The 27777-nt window shown below is 46.4% G+C and overlaps 1 protein-coding gene across 18 annotated transcripts in view; it reads right to left on the reverse strand.

Moving 5' to 3' along the window:
• Positions 1 to 763: 763 nt before the first annotated feature.
• Positions 764 to 27777, reverse strand: part of ZNF618 (zinc finger protein 618) — a 178627-nt gene continuing 151613 nt past the window's right edge. For 13 of the 18 annotated variants that reach the window (XM_068657140.1, XM_068657153.1, XM_068657149.1 and 10 more), the window contains 3 exons: positions 16464 to 16541; positions 11473 to 11574; positions 764 to 10360 (listed from right to left, as the gene is read on the reverse strand). In XM_068657140.1, the coding sequence (XP_068513241.1) occupies positions 8847 to 10360; positions 11473 to 11574; positions 16464 to 16541 (1694 nt within the window). In that variant the 3' untranslated portion in view covers positions 764 to 8846. The remainder of the gene's footprint in view (positions 10361 to 11472; positions 11575 to 16463; positions 16542 to 27777) is intronic. The other 5 variants (XM_068657152.1, XM_068657150.1, XM_068657146.1 and 2 more) reach the window with 1 other exon arrangement.

Consider the following 27777-nt stretch of genomic DNA (forward strand, 5'->3'; position numbering starts at 1 on the left):
AACAATGCCTGGGATGCTCAGAAGAATACTTTAAAACACTTTGGGTGTACAAGGGAGGCAGCGAGAAGCCACTACAGAGCTCTATGGCTGATTAGGACCATCAAAGAGACTGCTACTGAGATTTAAGTCCCTTTAGCATATTTCTTCCTTTCCCTCTTCACACTGAGACACTCAGCATTGAGTGAGGTCCCATGAACATGCTTGAAAAATAGAAAACCTCAGACACTTCTTTTTTCCTAAAGGTTGTTTTATTGTAAAACCATAAATACAACACTGACATGAAAATCCTCAAGCAACGGATGCTTTCTTACAGTTACAGTTTGTCTTCTGCCTTGGCATCAACTCTGAAAAGAATGTTGCAGAAACATGTCTCTAAGGTATCTCCAAATAACTGAGCTCTGGCCTGGAGTGCTCAGCTCGTTTGGAAGCTAAGTGGAACTATTCCTCTCTCTTGCGGAATATTTCCATTCAGACAGCAACAGACTTGTAAAAACAGCAACATTTAAACACCTTGTTTTTTTTTTTTTCTTTAATAATCCTTTTCATTTGACGTCAGTCTAAGTTTCAAACAGCACTGAATTTATTTAGCTGTAAAAACAAAACAAAACAAAACAAAACAAAATTCTAAAAAGAAAAAAATCAGAAGAACTTGAGTTGGCCTCAAGCGTTCATATATCACAATAAAAATCAGCAACTCAACCCCGTGCAATATTGCTCTCTATTGAGTCATTCGATCCACACCAACAATACATGAGACTTCAAACAGGTTTTGTTTTGTTTATTAACACAGCAAGTGTGACATTAGATAACCTTTTAAATACAGTACATGGTACAGTGCAGGGCCAGCTGCCCGCACATTTCCCCATTATGAAGACAAAGCCAGCGGTGGCGGTTTATAAAAATATTGTGTTGCTACAAAAGTATAAATTAATGCTACCGGTATTAAGAAATATTAAACACATAAAACTTATAAGGATTAAGAAAAATATTCATTAATACCTGTAGAAAACTCTGGCCTAAAAAAGATATTTTTTGTATATTTTTTGTATATTTTTTTGTATTTTTTAAGATGACATGAGATTCTTGCACTCGCAGGTAGAGACACACGCAGGTGCATCTGTGGTATTGCCTAGAACATCTGCATCTACAGAAAAGAAGGAAATGCACACAAGTTACTGAGGGGAGGGGGGGTGAGGAGGGAAAGGAGAACATTAATTGTTTTCTTGATGAAACAACAAGAATTCAGCTCCCAGCAGGAGGTTTCCAAAAACGAACACACGAACGAGGAACAGCTTCTCTTTTCAGACTGGCTGCAAACAAGGATTTCCTGACGGTTTGGTTTGTCGGCATGACACTTTCTAGCTACGGCGGACCAGAATCCTCAGGTCTGGATGCTGTGTGATCCTCCTGGACTTACAGCCTTGGCTAGCTACCTGTCACAAATATTTCAGCTCATCCATTATCGGTTTTCCTTTTAAATAATTAAAAAAAATATATTAAAAAAATCAGTCCCAGTAAGTTTTAAGGGACCATGGAAAACAGCTCCTTAGACTGCTTCTCCTTCCAGAATACACACCTCCTTCCTTGAGCGGAAAGTTCTTTCTCCATGGATAGCAAGAAAAAAATAAATGCCTCTTCCCACCCCCCCCAGCCCAGCGGAAAGAAAACAATCCTATCCACACATGTTGCAGAGACCACCACAAGAACCCCTAAAAGACTGGAAATAAGCATTCAAGGCTGATGAGGCTGGAAGTGTCTTTTTAAGGAACTTTGGTTGTAAAAAGCAAGGGTTTGACATGCCTGTACTCATCAACTCCACTGCAAAATATTCCTGTCAGTAAGGCTGCTCTGCTCACCTGGGTACCAAGACACGCTGACCACTGCCAGTGATGCTAAAACGATCGCAAAAAAGAAAATCCTTTCAGTCAGTGGTTGATGTTGTGCATGAATGAGCCATTTATGTGACTCATTTCAGAAGCTATTCTAGAAAAATCAAACTCAGCTGCCTACATTAAACTTTAAAGGGGCTACTGGATACACCGTTGTCTAACGTGAGCAAAACTTTTCTGTCAAGTTAAAAAGAAAGGACTCTATCAGGAGTAGTAGAAAACCCAACTAACCAGCCAAACAAAAACAAATAATTAAACAGACATTCCCCAAACATTCAATACATAAAATTAAATTTCAGGGCAATACACTCTCATTGGTTTACCATTTCTGGCCTAGCATAAGCAAACTATCCCACAGTACTAACGAGGCATTCAACTTGGAGCTGTGCTTGGCTTTACCTCTCCGTGTGTTATTGTTTGGTTGGTTTGGTGACATTTCCTGGAGCCCAGGACGATGACAACCTGTGGCATGGGGACAGGTCCCACGCGCTGGGAAAAGCGAGCTCTTATTGCTACAGGGTGACATCCTCAGAAGTATCTGACAAAGCACCTCGAGTCTCAGGTGATGTTTCTGGGCATTCCCAACAGATCCCATGAACTCAAGATCGTGGTGTAGCACAGAAAATGCGCAGCAGAAGCAGAAAACATTTTATACTCTCCCCTGCCCCTGATTCTTTCACCTTGGCATTACAAGGGGTGATGAGACATTTGCCCCCCAAACTGGTGTCACCTCCTCTGCCCTGCCAGCCAGCTCCCTCCCTCCTGCAGGGACTGGTGGGTGGCCAAAAAAACTCCGACTGGTGTCGGAGGTGAGTGGGAGGACGTGGGAGAAGATGCTCTCCGAGCCCTTCCGGACCTATCGGCTGTTGGGCAGGATGGGCTTCAAGCCCCAGCACCTCTGACCTCTGCACCCAGGCTCTTTCCTCCCGGTCAGGTCCTAAGCAGCCCCACAGAGCACACAGCCGTGCAGTCTCCTTTTCGTGACAGGGCTCAGGACACATTCCTGTAACAGACTCCTCCCAGATCACAGATTTCTCCTCAATAAAAACGTTTCCCAGAACCTGCCTTTAGTGTCCTTTTTTTTTGTGTTGTTCGCTTTCATCCCAGTACTCCCAATTATTCCACAGGGAATAATCTGTTCCCTGTGAGAGCTCACAGGAGCTTCTCTCCCCTCCCTTAGGCAGAGATGCAATTAGAGATCTGAGTCTTTCCTCAGCACAAGCAGCACTCCCAGCCTCTCATCAACTTTTGGCTGCTCTTTTACTGCCTTTTGATTAAGCGCTAGCTCGGTGCTGCCTAGAAGGCACGCAGTGCTCTCTGAGCAGCACAGTGTCTCATCACCCCGCTTCCGTGCAACACAGCGTCTCGGCTCGCCTGCTGCAGGACCCGTGAGGTGGAAATGGTCCCTGTCCCTGGGTAAGGCTGAGCAGAGCCACCCACCAACACAAACACACATAGGAATTTCTTCTCACACTAAACCTTCTGTGTTATTGCAAGCAGCTGGAGAAAAGCAAACCACCCAACCTGAGACATCTCACTGAATCCTGTAATAACCCAGATATCTCAATTCAGAGCTCAACAGCTTTCCGAAGTGTCTCCCCTCTGTTTTCAGTGATTCCCGAGCTTTGAACGTGTCTGCCACACCTTCACAGGCAGAATTCACATAAGGGTCATGACTCCCTGAGATGCTTCTGGATGTATTCTCTAATCAGCAGGGGAGAACACCCAGCAAGCACAGTTAAACCAGTGCAGGCAGTTCTTAGGGATGCTTAAACCAATTTATCTCAAAGTTAGACTGTTTTACCCAGCAACAACAGAAGTCTAAATTAAGCAAAACCTGAGCCTACTGTTGGCTTCCACAACGTTTTCCAGATTGCACTAATTCAAAACCAACCAAATCAGGTTTCCTAGAACAGACAAAACTTTGACGAAAAGAAAAGTTTACTTCCATCTGCAATGGACCCAGGCACAAGACACTGAGCCATCTTGCAAGCCAGAACACAGCTACCATCTACTGCTAGAGACAGGGAAAGAGACAGAGACAGATCTGGGCTCCACAATCTCCACTGACCTTGTGTGTTGGGTCTGTCTGGGATGGAGTCGCCTTTCCCTGCAGCAGCCCGCACAGTGCTGTGCTCTGCACTCGTAGCTGGAACAGCACTGGTATCACTCCAGAGGTGTGTCTCGCTGCATGGGGCTGGCACAGCATCAGGACTCCTTCCAAGCCCCCAAGAGCCAGCAAGCTGGGGGTGGGCAAGTGATGGGGAGGGGACATTGCCGGGGCAGCTGACCTAAACCAACCAAAAGGATATCCCATAACACCTGATGTCACACTCAGCAATAAAAAGGGGGGCTCTTGTGGGGGAGAGGGCTGTTCCTCCTGAACAACCACCATGCGTTTTGAGGCCCTGCTTCCCAGGACGTGGCTGAACATCTCTCGTTGATGGGAAGTAAAGAACAATTTTTTTTCCTTCTCTCTGTGCTTCAGCACAGACTTATTGTTTCTTTTGTTTCTTTTTCTCCCCATTCCCTTTCCCTTTAATTCAACCTTTCGCATCTCAAACCTTGAGCTCTCTGTGTTGTATTTTCTCCCCCTCCCTCTTTGAGGAGAGGGGGAGTGAGAGAGCGGTTGTGGTGGAGCTCGGCTGCCCACCCGAGTAAAACCACCACACCCTGACTCTGTACTCACAAAGAAGCAACCTTCTGCTGTGAAGAGCTCTGCCTCTACGCTCCTTCCTCAGTTTTGTTTTAACACAGATCTTCGGACAGGACTGGAATGCCCTTCATTCTTTACAGCTCACCTTCTGTTGGTGCCTGCTCCCCACCTGCAGACACAACCACTCCCAGAGCAAAGTGTAAATCCGAGAGAGCAGCCTGCAAGGTCAGGCTCGGAACAAGCAACAGAAACAAATGAATGTCCAGAGGACACATACAGCCTTTTTTTTTTTCTCCAAACATCTTTCTGAAGTGCAAGTATAGGAAACGGAAGAAGCAGAAGACAATTCCCAGCATGACCTACCACAGGATGATCCCAACTGTGAGGACTTTTCCCAGCCCACGGGAAGCAGAACCTCATGACAGCTCTGGCCAAACCCAAGAGGGCCTCTCTCCTCCTGCCGCCCAGCACAGGATGGGCAGGACTCCTCACAGCACAACTGCTGCTCTGTACAGAGAGCTACCACTGAGCTGATGCCAATAACCTGGCAAATAAGTTTCCAAAATTCAGAGCGTGGTAATGTACCTACACTCCCTAGAATGCAGTCCTGAGTCTGAGTCCTAAGGAGGGAAGGAGAACTAGGAGCAAAACCTTGGCATTTAGAGTAAATCCGCATGCTCCAGATGTGCTTCTCGCCTTTCAAAGAGGCAAAGGAACACCAGACACAAGCCAGCCCATGGGCAAGCACAGCACGAAGAGCTCCTCTGAGCAGAACACCCTGTGACCTTCTGAAGTCTCATGAAAAGCTGTGGCCTCTTCCACTGATCTGATGAAGAAGGGCTGGCCAACCAGCTTCTCTTCTCACCTAGACTTTCCACATTGCTCCATTAGATTTTGTTTTGCTTTTTTTTTCAGCTACTAGTTGAGTTTTTAAGTCTTTGGGAGAATCTCATCTGCCAGACATTGCTGTATGTTTGCTTAGATCCATCTTGGCATTAGTGCAATGATAACTGTGGATTTGGCAGCTACTAACTGGGGAGAGGGCCCATCAGTCCCTCTTTGGACACAGCAGAAAAGCTCCAGATCTGATGCCACATCCAGACTGTGAAAAGGAGAAGAGGAGCTACGGGTGGCGGTGGCCTGTCCACCCACACGCCCTGGTTGTGCAGCCCTGGTCCAGCTCACTGCTGGACAGCCTGGCATTAAATGTTTGCACAAATAACTGTATTTTTACCTCAGTTCTGGGGCTTTAAACCTGTGGTAAGTTCTTGTTGGTCCACTTCCCTATCCTAATGCCTAGAAGACAGACACAACGAGCCTGAGTTGGCAGATCCCATAGCAGTTACCAGCCTGTCCCACAGCAAAGAAGTGCTGGGTTTGGAACTCTCTGAAAGGAACAAGAAGCTGTCACACCTTTGCCTGAGTGCTGAAGAGCCTGTGAGCAGCTCTTAAGAGTCTCAGGCAAACCAGGCAAAAAGATGTAGCACACCATTTGGAAAAAGCAGTACACATCCTGTCCCACTTCTGCCTGTCAGCTGAGCTCTGCAGCATCAAAAGCTAATCTTGCTTTGGACTTGTCCCTTCAGCCCAGTTTTTTTGCTGCAGGATCCCTTTTGTTTTTCAGTGGAACCTGCAGCATGGCACAAATACTTCATAACCAGCACACTTTGCACCTGCTGAATTATTTATTTTTGTTTGCTTTTAGTCTGAGACTTAGTTTTTGTTTGTTACAGGCTCCTCCTGCACTGCAAGCACAAATAGATAATGCTACTGTGGGCCCAGAGAGTGGCTGGGTGGGCAGGATTTGTCTGGGGGGAAATAAAACCAGAAAGAACAAACGTTGACCCTGCGACCTGCACCTGTTTGAAAAGCCATTGCCAGAGAAATCAGATCTCCAAGTGCCTCCGCCTTGGCTGCTCATCTTTACCTGCTGCTACCTCTGCAGTTGCTGGTGGGGTTGTGGACTGCATCTTTTAAGTTATTCATACGCAAAACTCAGATTTAAGAGGGAACTAGTTTTGCCCTGAGGCCACTAACAGTGCCGAGAGGTGCTGTCAACCTAAGCTCTCTACTCAGGCTATAGTAAGTCCTGTTTCCAGGCTGAGAAGGGCAAGAGTCATCCTGGGGCAAGACACTTGGGTATAAAGAGCCATCGTCAGTGACCTTGATCTAGGGGAGGTCTCTAGCATGCAAACTGTTCCCTGTCTGAGCCCCATGGCAGTGAAGCTGTCCATTAGTGCCTGGCTTCCATGCCTGAACACAAAACCCGAGGCTGGGTAGGCTGAGCTGCGAGCTAGCTGACTGGCCCTGCCATTTCTCTTGTCCTGTGACATGCGACTTCTAATTCAACCAGAGATGGGCAGCTGGGATCTTGGTTGAATGTTTGTTCAACAGCAGCATTCCAAAAAGGGCCCCTGATCTTACCAACTGCATCACCAGCAACCAGAAGCACCACCGCGCTGTTTGAGGGCTCCAGCCTCCAGCCTGTCCTTGGACCCTGCCCCATCCGTCCTCCCACACCACCACTGCTGCTCCGCTGCCACTGCGGCTGCAGCTCCTGAGGACACTACTGGAAGCAGAAGAGAACGCTTCAAAAACAAGAATTTGTTTCAGTTTGCCTCTGGGATACAAGTCCCAGTGATGAAAAATTAACAGTTTGGCACCAGAAGTCAGGAATTGTCCAAGAGGCACCAACTCTGACAGCTCGCAGAGATCCTGTCTAGCAGCCCAGGAGCTGTGCCTATGGGAACCAGACACAGCAGAGCACTGGCCTTGGTGGACAGCAGAGTGACTGAGATGTTTCTGTGTTACGATGATCTCTAATTGCATTCGGGGTGAGCCAGTAAGTGTGAACGTTTAAGGGCCGATGGCCTTCCTAGCCAGAATGATTCAACAACATAACAAGTAGTGTAATGCACTGTAGGTATTAAAAAGACATTCGTGCTACTAGAGGAAACCATTCCAAATAAAACAGGAAGATACTCGTCGCACTCAATCAGAAGCACTTACATTCAGAAGGATCTTTGAGCCCATGCGCTTCTCTAAGCTTCCTTCAAACCCTAGTTTGACAGAACTGATGATCTTTGTTCCCCTGAAAAATCATACACCTTGGTTTGTCCTTGGCCTTGTGAAGGCTATTTTGAGTGTGTGTTCTGGGAAGGTTTAAAAAAAACTTTAGGTACAAGGGTTCTCAATGGCAGCTGGCAGATGCTGGCAAGCTTGCTGATGGCCAAAGACATCTGTGTTGTAACCACCTGCTTGCTTGTCCTGGTTTCTAGCTTTTCCATATAAGCAACAGCTGTGGCTTCCGTAAGGATATTATTTAATCATAAATGGGCTACTCTGTGAACAAATTTGAGAACCCCTGATGTACAGAATTCACAGAGAAGCTAATTTACACTGGGAATTCAGAAAAGAAGGTATGCTGTAAAAAAAAAATCCAAGAAACATAACAATTACAAACGTTTTCTGCCATGAATCATTTCTCTTAATTTTAAATCAAACTTACAATCACAGAATCACAGAATCACAGAATAGAAGGGGTTGGAAGGGACCTCAAAAGATCACTGGGTCCAACCCCCCTGCCAAAGCAGGTTCCTTAGAGCAGGCTCACTAGCTAAGAAGTTAAACTCAAAACTGGGAGTGGAGACAGAAGAGTGACTTTTGTTTTTTGTTTGTGTTTTTTTTTTTTTTGGAAAAACCCTATATGAAAAAGTTAGAATAAAAATAATAATAAAAACAATCTTAGAGTCTCCCTTCCTGATTTCTGAAGATACTGGTATTCGTAAAACACAGCTGCCCTGATAACATGCACCGTATGTCAAGAAGGCTGCAGACAAATGCCCTCAAGGTGTACAGTTATTCAAAGGAGCAAAGTCCAGTGAAGAACTGGTCTGTTCAATGTAGTCTGATTATCCATGGCAAGATGGCCCAGGGGACAAGAGGAAAGGTGGGGTGGAGGAGAAACAAAAGAAACTTCAAGTCACTTTAGATCTCAGCTGCCTGAAGACTTTAGAACATCAGCCTCCCATTGGTCTGCCCACTTGAAAACATTAGAAAGTCTGTCAAGTCCACACACTATCTATGGAAAGGAGCACGTTCCTGGCAGAGGGCTGTCTCTCTCACGTGCTCAGCTTTCCTCTCAAACTTAATTTTATATATATTTATATTTTTATATATATATAAAAAAGCACTTGGTTTCCAGGGGCATTCATAATGAGGTCCACAGTGTTTAGAACTTAAAATTCTTTTTCTTTGTTTGGAACAGTGTTTTAAAGTTTTGTTTTAATTAAAAGACAGTCTTAAAGCATGTTGGACTTCAAAAACATGAGTTTGTTCATGTCTTCTGGACTGAGTAGCCGTCTCCTTTTGATTAAGAGAGCCTGCTCACACATATTTACACATTCGCTTCTGGCACCAACAGCAGGCACTGCTAAGAGCCAAAAGGCTAGCTTGGCTAGTTTTGTATGCTTTTGGGTAACACACGACCAGTACTGAAACAGGTCAGGGGTGGCCTGGAAGAGAGGTTCTTGCAAATAATCATAGACTTCATTTTTCCCGAACCAATCTTCTTCCTGAGCTGCTGTGGCTTCCCCTGCTGCCCGGGGCTTCTTGGTTGAAGGTTCAAATTCTGTTTCTTCTGCCCAGGACTCTTTCACCTCATTAATCAACTCACAGACCTTGCCAATGATCTCTTCGTGCTGGTATGGTGGGACGGGCCGCAGCTTCTGCTGAGGGTCTAAGATCATGGCTACCTTGTGTGCTGAATGAACTTTGAAGTTCTCCTTCAGCGCCTCCAAGAAGAGGTGGCAGAGTTTGCTGACTACGCCAGCATCATTAGCTTTGGAAGTGAATAGTTTCTCCAGTTTGACGTAGGTGGGCAGTACCAGCTGCAAGGTGGGCCGGCTCTCATTGCTCAACTCAATTACTGCCTGCTTCACCGGCGCCAAAATGGCCGCCAGGTTGCTGAGCAAGTGTTTGTTCAGGTTTTGGATGAGGTTCATCTTCTTGGCCCTACTGTAGAACTCGCAGATCTGCTCGTAGCGCTCGTGGACAAGCAGGAGGGAGTCAGTGACTGAGTTCCAGCAGGGTGGGGGAGAGGTCTCCTCCAGGGAGCCAAAGGTCTCCTTTGAGAGGCCCGTGGATCCTGCCAAATCTTCACAGACATTCAGGAGCTCGATCACTTCGTGCATATTGCGAGCCTGTAGTGTTCGCTTATTCAGCACACTCTGCACTACTGAGTTCAAGGCACAGGCCGAACAACGCAAGCACATGCCTGCCTTGGAGAACGCAGAGGAATTGACTTTGCAGTCTGTGACGTACACCGTCCTGATCTCTGACATCACAAACTCTGAGAGCACGTTCTGTACCCAGTGGTGGATAAAATCACCATTATCTCGAATATCTACACCCTTAATTCCCAGGACATAACTCTTGATGTGGTTGCCTTCCACCTGATAAGCTGTCAGGATGTAGCAAGAATCAGGGCCAATGCTCTGTGAGTGGCAAGTGACACCAATGCCCAGGCAGGCATTGCTGCCCAGGGCGCAGGTTACTTTCACCTTCACTTGGTTGTACATCCGAGGCAAATGCTTCAGAGCCAGTGTGTTGAAATTGCCAAGAATTTCGGTGACTGAGAAGGCACCATAGCGAGCTCCACTGTCCACCAGGGTCTGCGCTAACTTGATGAACTCCTTCCCACTCACCACGCTCAGAGCCCCAAGGTCAGTGCACATCACCCTCAGGAGCCTCTCGGCAATGTTCTGCCGCTCCTTCTCCGGAATCGCGCTGTTCCCTACTGAACCACTCGCAGATGCTGCAGTCAAATACAAAGAGGGAGAGAAAGCAACAGATGAGAATTGTTCGTCTGCAACAGCAGGGAGGAAGTCAAAAAACATTGCTGAGATTGACCCGAGCAGTTGGAACATGCCCAGATGATGGCAGAGACATTCCAACCCTGCATTTCTTCCCCAGAGGTCTTCTGGACAGATGAACTGCCAGGGTACATGGAACAATTTGTTAAGAGCAGCTAAGACCTTATCTGCTTGCATTTCCTGGCATGGGGACTGAGACAGAGTACACACTGGCTATTCACAACACAGTGCCTTACTGATGGCATCTGTGTGGCATTCATTTAAGAACTGCCTAGGTAAGTTATAATCACATGTGCCATTTGCTATCCATTTCTACAGGCTGGTGGTCACAACTCTGCTCATGTGGCTTAGCCCAGCTGGAAAGCTGAAATTCTTGCTATTTTTGTGATTTAAGCCTCTTCTTTGAGCCAGCTGTTTTAGAAGGGAAGCATACAACTTCTTCCACCATCTCAAGCAGTGTTGAAGCCCAAATTTTATTTTTTCCTCTGATCTCCAGCAACCCTACTTTTAGTGGATGATTTTTGGCAACATGAATGTCAGTTTTGGCACACTAGAACACATAAGCACCATGGTTTTGTATCACCCATCCACCGGGATGCTCAGCTCAAGTGGTTTGGAAATGCTTTCCCAAAGGGCTGTATTCTACCATGTCCCATGAAGCATAAGGTCTCAGGATGAGCTGGGGACAAAGCCAGATACTGGCTGCCAGCCAGCTCAGGAAGCCTATGTCACACAACACTAAATGGAGCAATTTCTTAACCCCAGACTGGACGTCTGACCTTGCTGAAGTTAACTTTTTCCAGGCATTCTCAAGTGTGCCCTTACAAACGTCCTCCCCAGTTTCCCCTGTACTTTTTGCATACGAGTACTCCTCTAATGGGATGGTTGCTCTCCTCTGAAGGGCTGTACATGAATAATAGATGAAATCAAGTACAGACAGGGTAGGACAAGAGCTTTGTGTGATGCCTACATTACTGCTGCGTGTACACCCTGACAGTCACGCCTTCAAACCCAACAGGTAAGCCCGGGACGAAGACCAAACACTGCTACATACTATTGTTGGCGTTATTTCTTTGGAGCTGTGGTTTCCACTTTTCTTCAACAACAGCTAGAGGTGATCTGGGCTGGCTAGAGGCAATATTGTTCTCGTTGTCAGCTGTGGGGCAAGAGACAGGGAGGTGTTAGAAGCACAAGATACTAATTCTTAAAGCACAAAGAAGGGGAAACAATAGCCATCTGTTTAGCATCTATTTATGGTTCCCTAACTAAGGTGACCCCAATCTACTACATTCTCTGCAGTAATTCAGAAGTTTTCAGAGATGGCAGAATACTGTCAGAAACCTTGAAAACTGTCTTGCACCCCGTCACCTTCCCAAAACGTGGCTGAAATGACATTAACTTTTTATGTGCATCGGTGACATTGATGTCATCAGCACAGCTTGAGAAATGTCTCAACATTTTGGGAGGAACAGATGCTCCTTGTGCAGCCTGACCTATGCAATTTGCTTGCTTTCAAAATGAAAGCAAGGTTAACAAATATTTATCCTTCATTTGCCTTATTGGTTTTCTTTCCACATTGCAAGTTGCTCCCCTTTCCTCTACTGGAACTACTTCGTGTTTTCTTCCCAATATCCCTCAGGCTACTCACTGCTGCCTCAGCCTGGAAATAAAAAGAAAAAAAAATGTTTCCGGAGTATGACCAAAGATTGTTCCTCCTTATAGCTGCAAAGAAGACCCCTGTGGGTCGACTAGAGGTATTAATGCTCTATTTTCTTATATGTGACTGGGCTAAACACTTTGGCTGCCAAACTGCCGGGATTTTCCAAGGAAATGCAGACAAGATCAATAAATTCTGTTTCATGTCCATGTCCTTCCTTTCCTGTGTCCAAAGAACCTTTTCCCCACTCCAGAATTTTTCTAGTTGTTAGTATGCTTCACTATGAAATTGTGCTCTGAAATAGTCTCTGAAGCTATATTAAAGCGTACAATGAAGAGAGGTGGAAAAGGAAAGAGGAAGATGGACTGATGATCAAGCTGAACATTAGAATGGAATTAAAAACAAAGAAGACAAAAACAGGTCCTTTACTTATCACAACTGGACTCATCTCACCTAATTTTGGACATCTCTATCAGACATGTCTCTCTTCAAGACAGCTCCTCTATGGCTTCTTTTACCCTCAGTGGTGTGAAACAGGCTTAGGGTGTGATTCATTCACCCAGCTAGAACAAGATGGCTCTTGCAGTATGAGATCCAACATGCTCAGAACTCACCTGGAGTCAATGACTTCTCCACTGATGTTGTTGAGGACAACATCTGTAGCCTAGATACACCATCATGCAGTGAAATTAATCCTGCCGCAGCACTCCAGACAGCAGCACATGAAGGAAAGGATGCTTTATGAAAGCACACACAGGTCTGAGGGCTTTGCTCTGCAGCCCAGGTTCATCTGGTGCTAGGCAGAGCTGTGGGCTGCCCACTGGAATGAATGGGAGAGCACAAAGGTGCTCTCCTTCATGTATGGCAATGACCTGGGAGAAAAGGGAGTCCAGCAAGGATCTAGAGACAAGCAATGATATGATGAAACTCCTCACAAACAAATCCTGTTAAATTCGAGCAGCTCTGCATCTTAACTGCTGGGGCATTCATAAACCTCGAAGATGAACAGTTCTTGTTAGGCTTGGACACAGACTAGATCAACACCTCGGAGAAATCCAGGGTATGGCAGAACCAGAGCCCAGCCAGGGCTCTGAGGGACTGCCTTGAGTAATGTAGGCGCCCATGGAAACCAGGGTGCACTGTGGTGGTTGGTGGCTGGGGAGTACCGCCACGCTCAGGACTGCAGCCAGAGGTTGGTCTTCCCATGTGTGGAAGAGACACAATGAGCAGGAGGTGCTTCAGTGAATGCCAGGAATCATATATAACAGCACCCTTCCCCCAGCATTTGCATAGACTAATTGCTCCTGACCTAATGCCACAAGTGGCCTCAACTTAAAATGTCTGTGGGTAGGCAAAGGAAACTGCTGAATGTTGGCTACCAACTTGTTCATGGTTTGGGTGTATGAACATAAAGGCTTCCTCATACTGGTGAGGTGGGTGGGTGGAGAAAACCTCTGAATTTACTTTCCCCGACTCTTTTATCTATTTTACAGTAATAGGGAATTTATTCTCTGCAAATATCCATCAGCATTCAATGTGGCATAAATGAGGTTTGTACATTTTGGCCACATCTTCCTTATCAGGCAGTCTGTGAACTACACTGATCATAGTTCTTTAATTTGTCTTCATGCCTCCAATCCTTTAATCCAGATTCAGCCTAGTTGTCCCTTTATTTTTTAGCTCCAGACTGTCGGAAGGGCATTATATGGTGGCACTCGACCTGAACAAAGTACCCTAAAGGGAATCAAAGCTGTATATTGTGCAGAGTAATTACAGAACAAATTCTTTCGCCTGATGTTCTGCTGTTCTACTTCTGCCTTTCAGCCTCCAATTTGCATTCTAATTGCTTCTTCTCATTGTGTAGCTGTTTTATGGAGCTATAATCTCTCCTTATTACCTTCTAGGCTCCAGGCTCAGCCCTCTGAATGACTCAAGAGCCAGTACAACCCCGCTCTTGCTACTCGAAGCCAGCTGCATGCTCCCTATCTTTGGTCACTTACAAGAGGGGCTCAATGGACGGGTCACATTTAGGTGCAAGAGATTAGCCCTTTGCATCAGACACAGCAAGCTAAACTGGGTCCCAAACACATCAGCTGAGGGAGTATTTGACATGGATGGGCTTTTTGGATCTCCACATGCCCATCGTGACATGTTCCTTGAACACAGGCACACAGACTGTTACAAATGGCTGTGCCAACGTCCCCACTGCAGATCCTCTGCCTGCAGTTCTGCTGACTGGTAAGGCCTCTGCCTCCCCAGATGGCACAGACATCGTGCTGATGCTGCTTCTTGGATGTGCCAATCTGCAAGCTCTGACAGACTAAAAGGCAACAAATCTGTATCCACGGTAGCTGCACACCCTGGGTAATCTCTGCTGCTGCTCTCCTTGAGTATGGTTTCCAGAATACCCACCAAGGCTGCCTGAGGCTCTCACGCCTCTTCATTCTCATCCCACAGCACCAAATACTGCACTGTTCACCTCCAGCTGCACAGAGCTAGAAGAAAAGCTGCCGCTTTCCCCAGAGGACGAGGCATGAGCACATAGCCTGGCGAGCACTGTGCCCAGTGACACCACAGCGGGGACGACTGCTTGCATGGGGGGCAGCTTGGGCAGTGGCCTTGGAAATGCACTTCAGTAAGTGTAAGATATCTGGGGGGAAGCAGCCATGGTGTAAAAAAAAAGGTGTAAAACACAGAGTTTAAGAGGAACAGCCCTGAAATGGGGAGAGGGGATTTATCCATTAATCTCAGGTGACATTAATCTCTGGTGACATGTAATATAAGTGTATCTATGCATGACTCAGATCACAGCCACCTGTTCCCTCTGGCTCTATTCTGTGTTCAAAGCAAGCCAGGTAAGCAAGCCCAGAGGCCACTGGTCATTTGTAAAGAAAAGAGGAGGAAGAAGCTGCAGACAGCATTAGCTTAAAACTTTTGACAGCTTGCCAGTGAATTGCCCTTCTTCCCCCAGCACTTTGTCCCTCCTTTGCAGCTCCTCTCCTCAGTCCTACTAAGAGCTGTAACTCACACTGCTGCATTTCCCCAGCAGAGATAAGAACAAGGAATAGGACAGTCAGGACACGGTAAGGAAGCAAGCACAAATTGCCATTCATGAGCAGCAAGGACAGACCCCAACACCAAGGAATGACACCAGCCCCATCACTGCTCCTCATCATAACCTAGCTTCCGAGCACTCCACACTGACCAGTTTACGCTTTAACAGAAAATACCATCCATAAAACTTAGCTCACTGTCTTACAACAGGTCACCCTAAAGGTCTATCCATGGCATTATAAAGATGATAAATAAAGTAGCTGCTGAACGACACATGGAGCCTGCACTAAGATTTGCTAGTAAGAGCTGAGCTTGACTGAGGAACCGTGCACATGAAGAACTCAAGGGACGCTGCCACTACAATTAGGACTAAAAATAAAACAAAGAAAAAAAATACAAACTTTGATTAAATTTACTGTTACAGAACAGGATATATGCTTTTCCTCAAGCAATCTGTCCTTCCCTGCCACATTACTCAGGGCTTACCTGTGACGTGAGCACAAATGCAAAGCACTGAATGTATACTACAACAGAGCAGCTGTCTGTTGGAGAACACAGGTCTGCCAAAGGTGAATTAATTTGTAAACCTGCATCAATTCACTTGAATTTTTGATCAAGAAATGAAAAAAAAAAATCTGCTTATATCCAAAATGTGCTTTTTACTACATTTTTGAATATTCTGAATGCTGTCTTTGAAACAGCTTTGGCTTTGAAATGAAACAACCTTCTGTGTTGAGACAGAAAACAAAAAAGGTGGCTTAGAAACAAAGTAGTTGAATTACTACTCCTCAGAATTTTCTACTGTAGATAACTGAGAAGGAAATGAACCCAACTGCTGAAATGGCAAATTCTTCTGAGAACACATTTCAGTCCTTTGCAGAACTCCAGGAGACACAAGCACAGAAAAGGACTTGTGTTGGCAAAGGCTCTGCTGCCCTGCAAGCATTTTTGCTTTGTTTGCCTCAGTGAGTACTACCCTGATTGTGGGAGGCGCGATTTCATCTGCTGTAGGAAAGAACCATTAATGCTTACAAAATGAGCATTCCCTAGATACCTTTGGGTAAAGGGAATGAGCAGTTTGATGTGCTAGAATGGCACATGTCCTCTCTTCCTAGGGAAAGGAGCAGTATTTGTGATACACCCTGAGCCTCACGCTGCTGCAGCCGCTGCTGTGTGCTCCAGCCTTTGAGTATCTTTTTTTGCTGCAGGTGAAGTTACTGGGGCTTTGGAAACCGTGAGCACGGGAAGCTCCATTGACACACAACGGGGTCAACATCAGGCATCAGCGCAGAATTTAATTCTCCGCTTTAAGCGAGTCGAGGTGCCCTGCTTACCTGCATGGGACTGCATGTGCTCCAGGAGATTGTTATAAAACTGGAACTGGATTCCACAAGCTCCACAGGTGTAAGGCTCTGTTTGGGAGAAATCAGTTCAGAAGAATTATACAGAGTATGCAGGGAAGCAGCACATGTGCGTACTTCAGTCTGTGCAGCAGCGGGGCAGTGCCCGAGGGCCCAGTGCGTGTCGCCGCAGCCCACGTGTGCTCGTCACAGTGAGTCCACAGAGCCAGCCCTGCAGGGCTCAGCCTGGGAGTGGGGAAAGTGCCAGGCATGCGCCTGCTCCAGGGCCAGGGCAACTGCTCCGGGAGCCAGGGCCGGGAGTTTCTCTGTGTGCTTTTGCTTCACTGCCACGACATGGCCCCAGGCAGCGGAGCTGCCAGAGCACTGAAGCGAAGCACCTGCCATGTGTGCATGCGTTGGGTATCAGTGAATCTGCGCAGAGCCTCAAGAGGCTGCAGACCAACTGGGCTTCACTAGCTCACGCCTGCTGCAGGCTGTTTTATGCTTATCCTTGTTCTTGTTTATGCCTCAAAGCATGGTGAATGCATTTTGCATCTGTTTTTGTCAAAATCCAGTTTCTGCTGTCTTTCGTGAGTAAGGCAAGGAGCACTGGGTTGTAAAAATCCTGTTGCTCAGAAGTTGGGACATGGAGAAGTGCCACATGGGGATGCGGATGACTTTTTTTGTGGCTGTTGTCAAGCACAGCAAGACTGGGGAATGGCGAGTGCCACTGGGCTCAGCAGCAGTCAGCAGCCGGGGTAAGCAGAGGTGGAGGGGAAGAAGCACAGAAATCAGAGCTGTGCCAGACGGCGGAGAGCGGAGCAGGAGAGCCGTGTTGCCAGAGTCATGTGGATGAGCTGGAGTCAGGAAAGAGCTGGGTGCAGAGCTCCCTCATGAGCCGAGAGATACGTTCAGTTCTGTTCTAACGAGTATGCTGAAAATGCATTTCTTTCACTCAGTTAACCTAGTAGCAGATGTTTGCAGCTGCTCAGTTTAAACTGCTATTAGCTGGATGCATTAGTTGACAGATGTAGTATCAAACTACAGTGGCTGAGGTATCTTAACATTGCAGTTTGTTTTGAGACTTCCAGATATACCAGCACACAGCCACCATTTATGCTGTGGCAATTTGTTTTAGAACAGTAGAAATGCTAAATGCTTGTCTTTTTCCAATCAACAACTTTGCATATAAATACCTGGCACACACACAGCAAAGCCTATTGCTGCAGTGTACCACAAACCTGTATCTACTTCTGAAGGGAAAAATAAGTTCTTGTATCAACAAAGAGAAATCTACAGCACATAAACAAAAGCACTGGTGTCCGGGATAGAAGAGCTAAAATACTGGAAAGTACAAGCTTGACTTGGCTGTAAGACGTCTATTTTAGGTAGCAAAACACAGAATTTATCAGATGGCTACAGGAAACTGATAAGAAAAATACAATATACTTATAAGCTGTAAGGTTACAGACTCTGCCATGCCTTTCTTATAGAACCTACAGCCCTCTGGTCTGTTGTCTATTGCTGTGTTTTGGTGCAGTGAGGAAGTTTGGGAATATTGTACTTAAGGAACTGTGTTTTTTGAAGAAAAGCAAGGAATTTGGCAGCTGAGGGTCACACATAGGCATTTCAGGACTGGGGAAATTAAAATATGGATTAGCTGTTTCTGTTGAAATCATCCATAGCCACCTTGTCAGTTACAGTAAAATGATGTAAGAGGTCCAATATAACCCATTTAGATTCCTTTTGTACTTGTCAGAGAGAAAACCACACACGCGTGCAAACCATCACTCTCAGATGTGTATTTCAGCGTCAGATGACTTGTGTTACAGAGGCACCTATTTGTCTCTGCTGTTCATGGAGCCTAGACTGCTCAGATGGAGATGTCTCAAGCGCCAGAATTAACACATGATTAATCTACATGAGAGAGCTCACAACTCTAACAGGTTGCTGGCAGCAGGAGGCAGGGCCAGAAGAGCTCTGGCGGTGCAGCCAGGGCAGCTCACAGGACTACCACTCCCCACTGCTTTGCTGGAGCCTCCTTTCCTGCAGCAGAGGTGGGTGAACAGAACATGCTGCACATCTCAGGTGCTTCAGCAAGTCTGAAATTAAGAGATCTCAAACCTTGGTTCCCTGGGTCACTTTCAGATCTTCACATGTATTTTAAAGATAATGTATTCCCTTCTGCCATCTCTGCCTGTGGTAACCTTGGCCAGAGGAGTGTGCAGAGCACTGCTGAAGTCCAAGGACTCTTTGCTGCTTCCAAACAAGCACACAAACTCTGCAATTCCCTTACAGGCAAGTTTCCAAGTAGCCACTAGCACAAGGCTTCCCCTAAGCTCACTTACAGGATGTTTCAGTGGGAAGGAAACTGGCCTCCAAGCAGCACATTTCTCACATTCATTTGCCTCTCCTGTTTCACTATATTCTCACCGCTCCTTCCCAGCTCATCTCGTCTCACTGACCTGCTTTATTTACCTCCTTTTATATTTTCAGCTATTTCATCACCGTGCCATCTTTCTTCTAGCGCTCCCCTTGCCTGGCTCCCCTTCACTCCCTACAGGTCTCTGCTGGCTTCTTCCCTTCTCCATCCATCACATAGTGACCCCAGTTCTTCATCTCAAGCTCTTCTCTTTGCCATGGCAACATACCGTGTCCTCAGTGCACTCTGAAAGGTCTCTCATATGTGATTCTTAGAAAAACCCTGTTGATTTTCATCCTATTTACAAAAACCGCCTCCTGCAGGAATGTCCAGCTTGAGTACCAAAACCACTGTCTGATTTTGAAAACTAATTTCTTATTCTCAAGATGCTGAAACGTTTTCTAAATACTTCTAAGACAAAGATTCACAGAAATCTACAGTTTGCCATGAATGAAAATGAGTTAAGTTGAAACTAGAGATAAAGCTTAAATTCATCAAACAATCCAAAAGTCTGGATGTGCAGAATGCTCGTGAAAATGGAATTTCACCTTACTCTCTCAAGCCTCACTTTACTTCCCAGGACTTTCCTGGCCCTTACAGGAGTAAATTCCCTTCTCCTTTTTATTTCTGCTTGCAACTTGAAGGTACAGGGAACTGGAGATTTTGCTAAAACCACTCTGAACACCATCTGGATGCTGGTGTCCCTTTCTTCTTCCCAGGAGCACAGCCCCTTCCATGCCACTGCGGGACTTCTGCTTTTCCCTTCTGTAGGGGAATTTCAGCTCCCTTCCCCCTGCTCAGACTGAGGTCTAATGCACACAGGGGGGGGATCTGTTCTCCATCGGGTGGTCTGGGCTCAACAAGGGACCCATGAGAGCAGTCCATGCCCGGACTGCTCGCATCAATGAACCTCTTCCTTCCCTCTCAGCTTTGTTGGTGGTGCTATGAGGAAAGCTGTGACCCATCCGTGCCGCCTGCTCCAACCACCTAAGAATACCTGTGCCCCCCAGCAGCCTTAATTGTTCTGGGCTGCCAAAGCAGGCCTTGTGAATGAATGAAGCTGGAGCAGCAGCTACACAGTCAGCTGAGAGACAGCTCAGAGCTCTCCAGCCTGCAGCAGGACTTCCCAAGCAGTCTATCTCACTCTGCAGGACACCTCCCTGATCTCAAACCCTTACTTGCTTCTCCGGAACCAATTCCTCTTGCTGTTCCACAGCTGAGGGGGCCAGGAGTCATGGCAGGAGCAACACGTTGCCCCTTGGTGTGGGTTGGGGAGGAGGGGGCTTTCCTTCCTCCAACCTCCTCTAGTTGCATTCCCCTGGGCAGCTGCTGAGCACATTCTGGTGCCAGCTGGTCTCCTGCTGCACACTTGTTCAGTGGGTTGGAGCTCCTGTTCACATCAGTAACCACAGCTCCCAGAGCCCCAGGTCTCCTGGGCTGGTGCAGGAGGTGGGCTACGAGCAGGGCAAGCACTGCTGAGGGCAGCGAGGGCTTGACAGGGGCCAAGCACCTCCCTGCCGGCTTTTCCCCCCTGCACCCCAAACTCTCAACACTGCTGCCTGTGTGGCACAGCAGCATGACACCAGTCCCGTGTTTGAGGGTCTTTTATCAGCAACATGAACTGAGCAAGCCCTCAGTAAGAACCTGCATATGTGCAGCCACTCTGTGCAGGTGGGCAGCACCTGTCAGATTCCCAGTGGGCATGCAGAGATCTAGCTAGACATGAGCTGCTATATCTGGGGCTAAAATCCAGCTGTCATCCCCCACAGACCATCACTGCAAGGAGCTGTCAGCCCCCAGCCAAGGCGCTCAGGCAACAGGGCAGCTGGATCCCATTTCACACAGACACGCAGTGCCCTGGCTCCTTCTCTACTCTCAGGAGGAGGCTGCTGATCCATGACCCTTGAATGCTGCCTGCTGAGCCCCAGAGTCTCCCCTTTTACAGGCTGATATCCCAGGTTTGGGCAGCTCTTGCTTTGCTTGCCAGGCAGTGATCTAGGCACAAGGTCCTGCTCTTCACGTGTGGCAGACTCTGGCCAACTGCCACGTGCACATCTTGCAAAAAACTTTGCATTAACCAACTGACCAAAAAAATCTCACAATACTTGCCTCTAAATGCATAGCACAGCATTCTCACACGTCACTAAACTGCTCAGAAAATGAAATACCAATCTGCTATTGCTACCCTACCCACCTGCAGAAAGCAAGTTTTCCACGCAGCAAACACCAGAGCCATGAAGCTGGGGCAGCAGAGAGGCTGCTTTTTCTGCAGGCCTTGGGATACAGCTTGAGCTCAGCCGTGGTTGGATGTTCAGCCACAATTCCTTCCAGGGAAGGCTGGAGAACCTGTGCAGCAGCAGGGAAGTGGCTCTGCATGAGGCATGCTGCTGGGCAGGAAGCCTCACAGAGTCAAGGCTCTGTGCATCTCCTGTCCTCCGTGTTCTGCCTCATCTCACATACAGCCAAGCTGCATGCACCAGGCTTTGTTGCTGAAGGGGTGAGTCTTTACAAAAAGGCTATGAAATAATGAACTGTGGAGTTCGGATGGCCACACCGGCCCTGCTGCCTCTTTGGCTCTGTGTTGTTGCCATGTGTTCAGAAGTTTTCTGCAAGCCTGTAGCCTAAATCTGGCAGTGAAAAGTCTGTGCAAGAAATAGCAAATGTTGCGTGGGCCAGAACTGTCCATGTGGTGCCACAGAGTGTGTACAACTTTGACAGGCGGCTGGGTGAACAGCGCCAACAGCAGTCCCCCGCTATCTATCCACCAACCAACACCTCCCACCCCCCTCCTCACTGCCTGGCCCCATTCCCCCACAGCTCCCACAACAGACTCCTCTGCAGCCAGCCTCAGCGGAGCCTGACTCTCATTTCTGGGTTTTCCTGTGCTGACAAGGGGCTGCAGAGCACAAACACAGCGGTGCCAGCAGACTACAAACACCCATCCATTGCGTTTCTAATCGCCTCTTGCAAGCTCAGACTGGAGGTCAAGCATTGCAGCATCCCCAAGCAATGATGTCTGGCTCTCTGTCACGCATGAAGAGCTTTCCTTCCCAAAAATGAGACACTTGTCTGTGGTGCGCAGGGTGTTGGATGCTGGGCGCAGAGCGCTCCTTTGGCCCAAAAGCACACTTTCCCAGAAGACCCATCTCCTTTGCAAGACAGGTCCTTCTCCACTCTGAACAAGGCATGCTACTGGGCTGTCCTCAGCAGCTGGCCGGGTGTTCTCTGAAAACACCTTCACAGCAACCTGCCACGCCAGCAGCTGCTGAAGACTCCTCAAGGCTCCCAAGCCACACAGAACTGTCATCATCTGCACAACTTACAATCATACAATCATTTAGGTTGGAAAAGACCTCTAATGTCATCAAACCCAACCATCCAACACCAAGTCCAACACCTTTCCCCAGGGTTATTATTAGACACATTTATTAGTGCTTTAAATATATATATCCAGTGAACAAGGCTCCAGAGCAAGACAGCAAGCCAACAGAAAGAAAAAATAGCATTTGTGCACTCCAGTTCCCATGTTAACTGCCCATGTCATATCTAAACCAGAGAAGAGAGGTCTGTGGTCATGAGTGAACATGAGCTGAAGGCATTTAACCCAAAGTTTCCCACCATTCAACAGAAAATGCCTAAATCTGACCATGCACAAGTAGAACACAGCAGCCAGCTCTCAACTGAGGGCAGTGCAGGGAGTGGGCCCCCAGGCACCTCTCTCCTCTACAAAAAGGACCTACATTTCAACACCTCTGTCCACATTTTGATGAAAACCAAATATAGAACTGCAGGGAAAAGTTCTCAGCATTTTCCCGCAATGCTTCCATTGGCTATAGCTTTAGTAACTGCATCTTTGAATACCTTGCTCACAAACTGTTGAAACGGCAAATGTGAGACAGCAGCACTCTGCTAGTGGAACTGCTAGGTTAACAGTAGGACTTGATGGTCTTGGAGGTCTTTTCAAAACAAAATGATTCTACGTTTCTATGAAAATGCCATCACACCCAAAAATAAGTGCAAGTTTCTTGAAAAAAAGAACTTCCATAATTTCTGCCCATCTCAGTAAAAGAAGTGCTACACAGCATGCTTTAAAAAGGTGATCCCTGAGTGCATCATGACTGTTACATTTGTTGGCACTAATTTGATTTCTTTTCCAATATGAACTGTCATGTTCTAAATAAAACTGTGATTTTTTTCTCAGATTTGCAACTGGAGAATGAACAAGTGTCCTCTGGCACCGTGGCCATGCTCAGGGTGCAGCACTCAGAGCCGTCCCATGCGAAGGGACATCAGTCCTGGATTACGGGGCTGGCACAGACAGCACCACCCCTACGATACAGACACAAGCCAAGTAGTAACAAACCCCACTGTAAGACAAAGGAAGAAGTTCTACCTCTTGGAAACATCAGGGACACGGGGCAGAGTGCCTGCATCCACCCATCCATACCTGCTCTCCTTCACCCACTGCTGGCTCAGCACCATGCCCTGCGCTCTCACTCCTCAGCTGTGCTCTCCGGGCAATGGGAACTGTCTCTGGAAAGGCGTTTTGTGAGCTAAGCAATCAAGACAAGTTTTCCACTTTCTAAAGTTGCATTCCATGAAACTTTAACATGGGTTAATTTTCAGTCTTCAAGCCTTGGTCTCTCAGAAAATGTTACTGGTATAGTTCACAAAGCTTTGCTCCCAGAAGGCTGTGAGTGCGAATGGTCTGGCAGCCACACACTGCACTGAAACACCCTGAAGGATTGCTGTCGCATTTAAACCTGAAACCAGTGCCACAAAAGTGAGGCATTTCATTCCTTGACAACTGGACTCGTAATAAAAAATCATTTACTCATGAAAAATGCTAAGAGGGCAGGCCAGTGTGGCTGCAGGTGGAAGTCCCCACCTATGCGCACCACAGACATCCATCACACTTACTTTGTAAAAGCGGGAAAGGGTTTGAAATCAGGGGACTTGTGGTTTCTGCAAAAAAGAAAGAGATTTAAATATTGAGACTGGCAGAGACTTTGCTGCATGCTACACAGCTCTGCCTATCTACTCACTGATCCTTATCCTTGCTCCGCACTTCCAGATTTAACTGTGGCATGATGGGGCTCTCCACGTACCACAAACTACAACACGTCCAGCTGTGAATTTTCTCTCAGTGTCTTGCCAGCTGGCTGGGCATCTGCATCTTTCCTTCCCATTTCAAAAGGTCCAGAGGTTTTAACATACACTCTGTGCTACAGTAATGGGAATAGTCAAGTGGTGAGGGCCAGGAGAAGAAAAACTGAGGGGGCAAGAAGCCTTCTACAAATGCCTTTGTTGTGGCTCCAGGTGCAAATTCCCAGATTCACCACGTACCCTCCTCAAAGTCAAGCTGGGAAGGAAAAAGGGGGTGGTTCAGCCTCACTGGATGATAGGCCAAAGTAGGCAGTTCCTAACCAGTGTATGTTATTTCTGGCTGAGAATACACATCTTCTGTCAAACACACCTTGCAGACTTCCTGTCTTTGAGATATGACTGAAAGAAATGGATACCCTGGGTTCTCAAACGAGCCCTTGGTCAGCTAGGGGCTATTTGCATCTACCCCACAGTGCACTGGAGCAGAAGCAGTGACTCTTAGCACCTCGGACCTCGTGCAGTTTCCAGGTGAGATCCTTTAGCGCCAAACCCCTGAAGAGGGGAAGAAACCACTAGTGCTAATTACTCAGTCACCAATCCAGTTCATTTATGGAATGAGGTCCAAAGTCTCAGGTCCAAAGTTATGAACTGATCCATCAGTGAATGAGGGCTGATGGACTTGGAGTGGTTTGCTTAGAAGGCAAGCTTAACCGAGTCTCTTTTTAACCCTGTAGGCAAAGTACGGTGAGGCTTCATGATAAGTACTGCACCATGAGGAGGACCTGTGCTGAAGATGGCTTCAGCTGGCCGCCAGCTGGTCAGGAATGACAACGAAGGCATGGATGCTAGGCAAAGACATGAATAGACAGTGCTATGGAAAGGGTATGTATGGAAGACACTAACATGATACAGACCGCTGCTGACTGCTTAGCACAGTTCTGTTACTCAGAGTGCCTTTTGCAGCTGATGAGGTCTGCATCTGGAGGACGACCTTCACTAAAGCAGGTTCCTGATTTGGTCCTGCCAAGAAGGTGAACAGGGCATGCTACTCTGGGTACCACTTTTTCATTATTTGTGCTCTCCACTTCTCTCCACTTCTGCTTTGAGAAGCGTGCTTACACAGTGAACGCATGGATGCTCACTGGAAGGTCCCACAGCCTCAGGGTCTAGAGGGCTTTCTCAGCACCCCAGAGTGAGTAAGCTTTTGAGGGCCAAAACCCAACATTTTACCCTCCACCCAGAAGTGAACCTGGAAGAGGCACACAGCAGAGGCATACACCATTTAATACACCCCAACATGTTCAATGTTTTCCACCTATAAGTCTTAATGCAGTCTCACTTTTATGCTTGACCTCCTATATATAAATAATGTTGTCAGTTTGAAATGTGAGTTCAGGCCACACAGTAAGCATTGCTACTAAGTTATTTTAAGTGAAGAAAGACTTGGGATTTTTCTGATATTTATATTACAGTCCACTTTATTATCCATGCACTGTAATGCCCCTGCCTCAGCATAGTAAATTCCAGCTAAAGCCAACTACAATGAGTAAAATTAACCTAAGCGTCAACAGTTAGATTGATCCATGATAATCTGGCTTGCTCTGGAGGATTTGCTAATCCTTCACACCACAGACTCTTCAGGCAATACCGAAACAGAAGTTCACCTTTTTCTGTCCATACATTCATCTATCAGTGGACCTTTCTTTAGTGACCTGTCCAGCCCAAGCACTATATCTGTCCTTGAAGACTGCAATCCGAAGCTCGTATCACTGAGCAGTTGGTGGGATTTCACCCACAGAGACTTGCTGCTGAGTGGTTATTTTAACCCAGGTATCTTTCTTCCTGTCTACCTATTCAACAAGACAAGTTCAGAGCAGCATAAATGAACGCAGCACCAGAAATAAACAGCGAATTCCAAGAAAACTGAATTCCATGCAAATGCCCAGTGGACACAGGCACTCATATATAAGCGACGGAGCAAAGTGACTCTTCCTGACAGAGGCTTCTACATTTGCTGCTCTTCTGTTAGTGGTGAGAACTGCACTTTGTTGGCAATCTTTCACCTGGGCACATAATTTTTCATCTGCTTTGAAAAAATGCAACTCCATGCATGTGCAATTTCGTTGCCCTGTAGTCAGAATTACCTGTGCTCTGCACAGGTCACTTATGACAATGTGGAAACTCACATAATGACAAGTCCCTGATTTCCTCACTCCTCAGACTCAAGCATTAGCAGGCTTGGACCTGTTGCCCTTCCAACTCTGCAGAAAGGTAGGAGTATCAGGCTCTTACCATTCACAAACCAACCACTAGGTGAGAAAGAGATTTACCAAAAGATGAGTCAGTGCACTTTTGCATGGGATTGGTATTTTGAGCTTTGGTCCAGCTAACATAACCTGTAAGACAGTCAGGTGCATCTCAGGAGGCAGAGGTGTAGGGGTTGGTTGCACAAACACAAGACTATAATTAACTATCAAGAATTACTATGCCCTGAGCATTAACACTGCACTCACCCACCAAAAATCAGCCTAAAAGCCACAAGTCTTCCCAGAGGAAAACCAACTAGACAGGCTATATGAACTCTGGACTACAAAGAAAGAGAAGACGATGTATGTCCAACAGCAGAGAAGGAAGGCCCCAGTGTTTCTAACACAGGTAGTTTACTCCTTCTCTGTGTGCACCACGACCACTTGCACTTTCAGTGCAAAAGAGATTTTTTTGGACTAGCTGGCAGTTTGAGGACCTGAACATCCTTACTCTGTAGTGAGATCATCCATCCGCTTAAGTCTCATGAACACACAGTGACGCTGACAACAGTCTCATCATAATGATGTAACTTGCTTCATCCCACAAGTCTGGCCACAGCCACTGCTGGGTGTCTCCGTTCTGCTATACTACGGGACTGGGCATCGCAGGGGCAAGACTGGGAACGGGACTCCTCTTACTGCAATTGGAAGTTGCACAGGGGACTCAAGCAGACATCATGTCTGCTGCTGTCAGCACCAAAGAAAGCTTTGGAAGAGATTTATATCAAGAGTTTAAAACTCATTTGCATTATGCCTTTTTGCCATTTCTAAACAACTGAAGGTTAGGTGCTCTGTTGCTATGCAGGAAAAACACAACCTCTCAATCACACCATCTATTTCTATTTGATTACCTTTTTTAACATAAGCTAAAAACCTTATTTTTATATGTCAAGTAGTGAATGAGACATTTATAATTATCCTTCCACTTGAAATAGCGCCATGCTGCTACTAGGTGTATAGATACGTTGTTACCTAATGTACATACACACCATCTTACAGGGTTATTAGTTGAACAGAACTATCATAAGGGTGCTGCATACATGCAAAAATAAAAGTGCAGTACTGAAAAATGTTTTCAACTGCCACTAAAAAGAAATACAGAATGTAAGATCTGGAAATGACAGACTAGCTAATCTGTCATTTCAGAAAATTCTAATAAGCATACATTTAAAATTTGGTCCTACAACTTTTATATTTCCCACTTCTCATTCTTTTCAAATTTATTTATTTTTTACTTATAAATCTAAAGGAGGAAATCATATATTTTTTTCTTGTCTTAATCTTGCCTCAACATTGCATGAACTGATTCAAAAAAACAAAAAAACACATCTTCCTTGTCCCTCTACCCAGTCTGAAATAAACACTGCAATGCTGCTGGAAATAAAAGCTATCTTGTGTAAACATGAATTAAGAGCACTGACATTTTAAAAACTGTAAATGCTAACATTTCACTAGAATTTCTAAAAGTAATAGA

This window comes from Anas acuta, chromosome 20, assembly GCF_963932015.1.
Source record: "Anas acuta chromosome 20, bAnaAcu1.1, whole genome shotgun sequence".
In the NCBI taxonomy this organism is placed as follows: domain Eukaryota; kingdom Metazoa; phylum Chordata; class Aves; order Anseriformes; family Anatidae; genus Anas; species Anas acuta.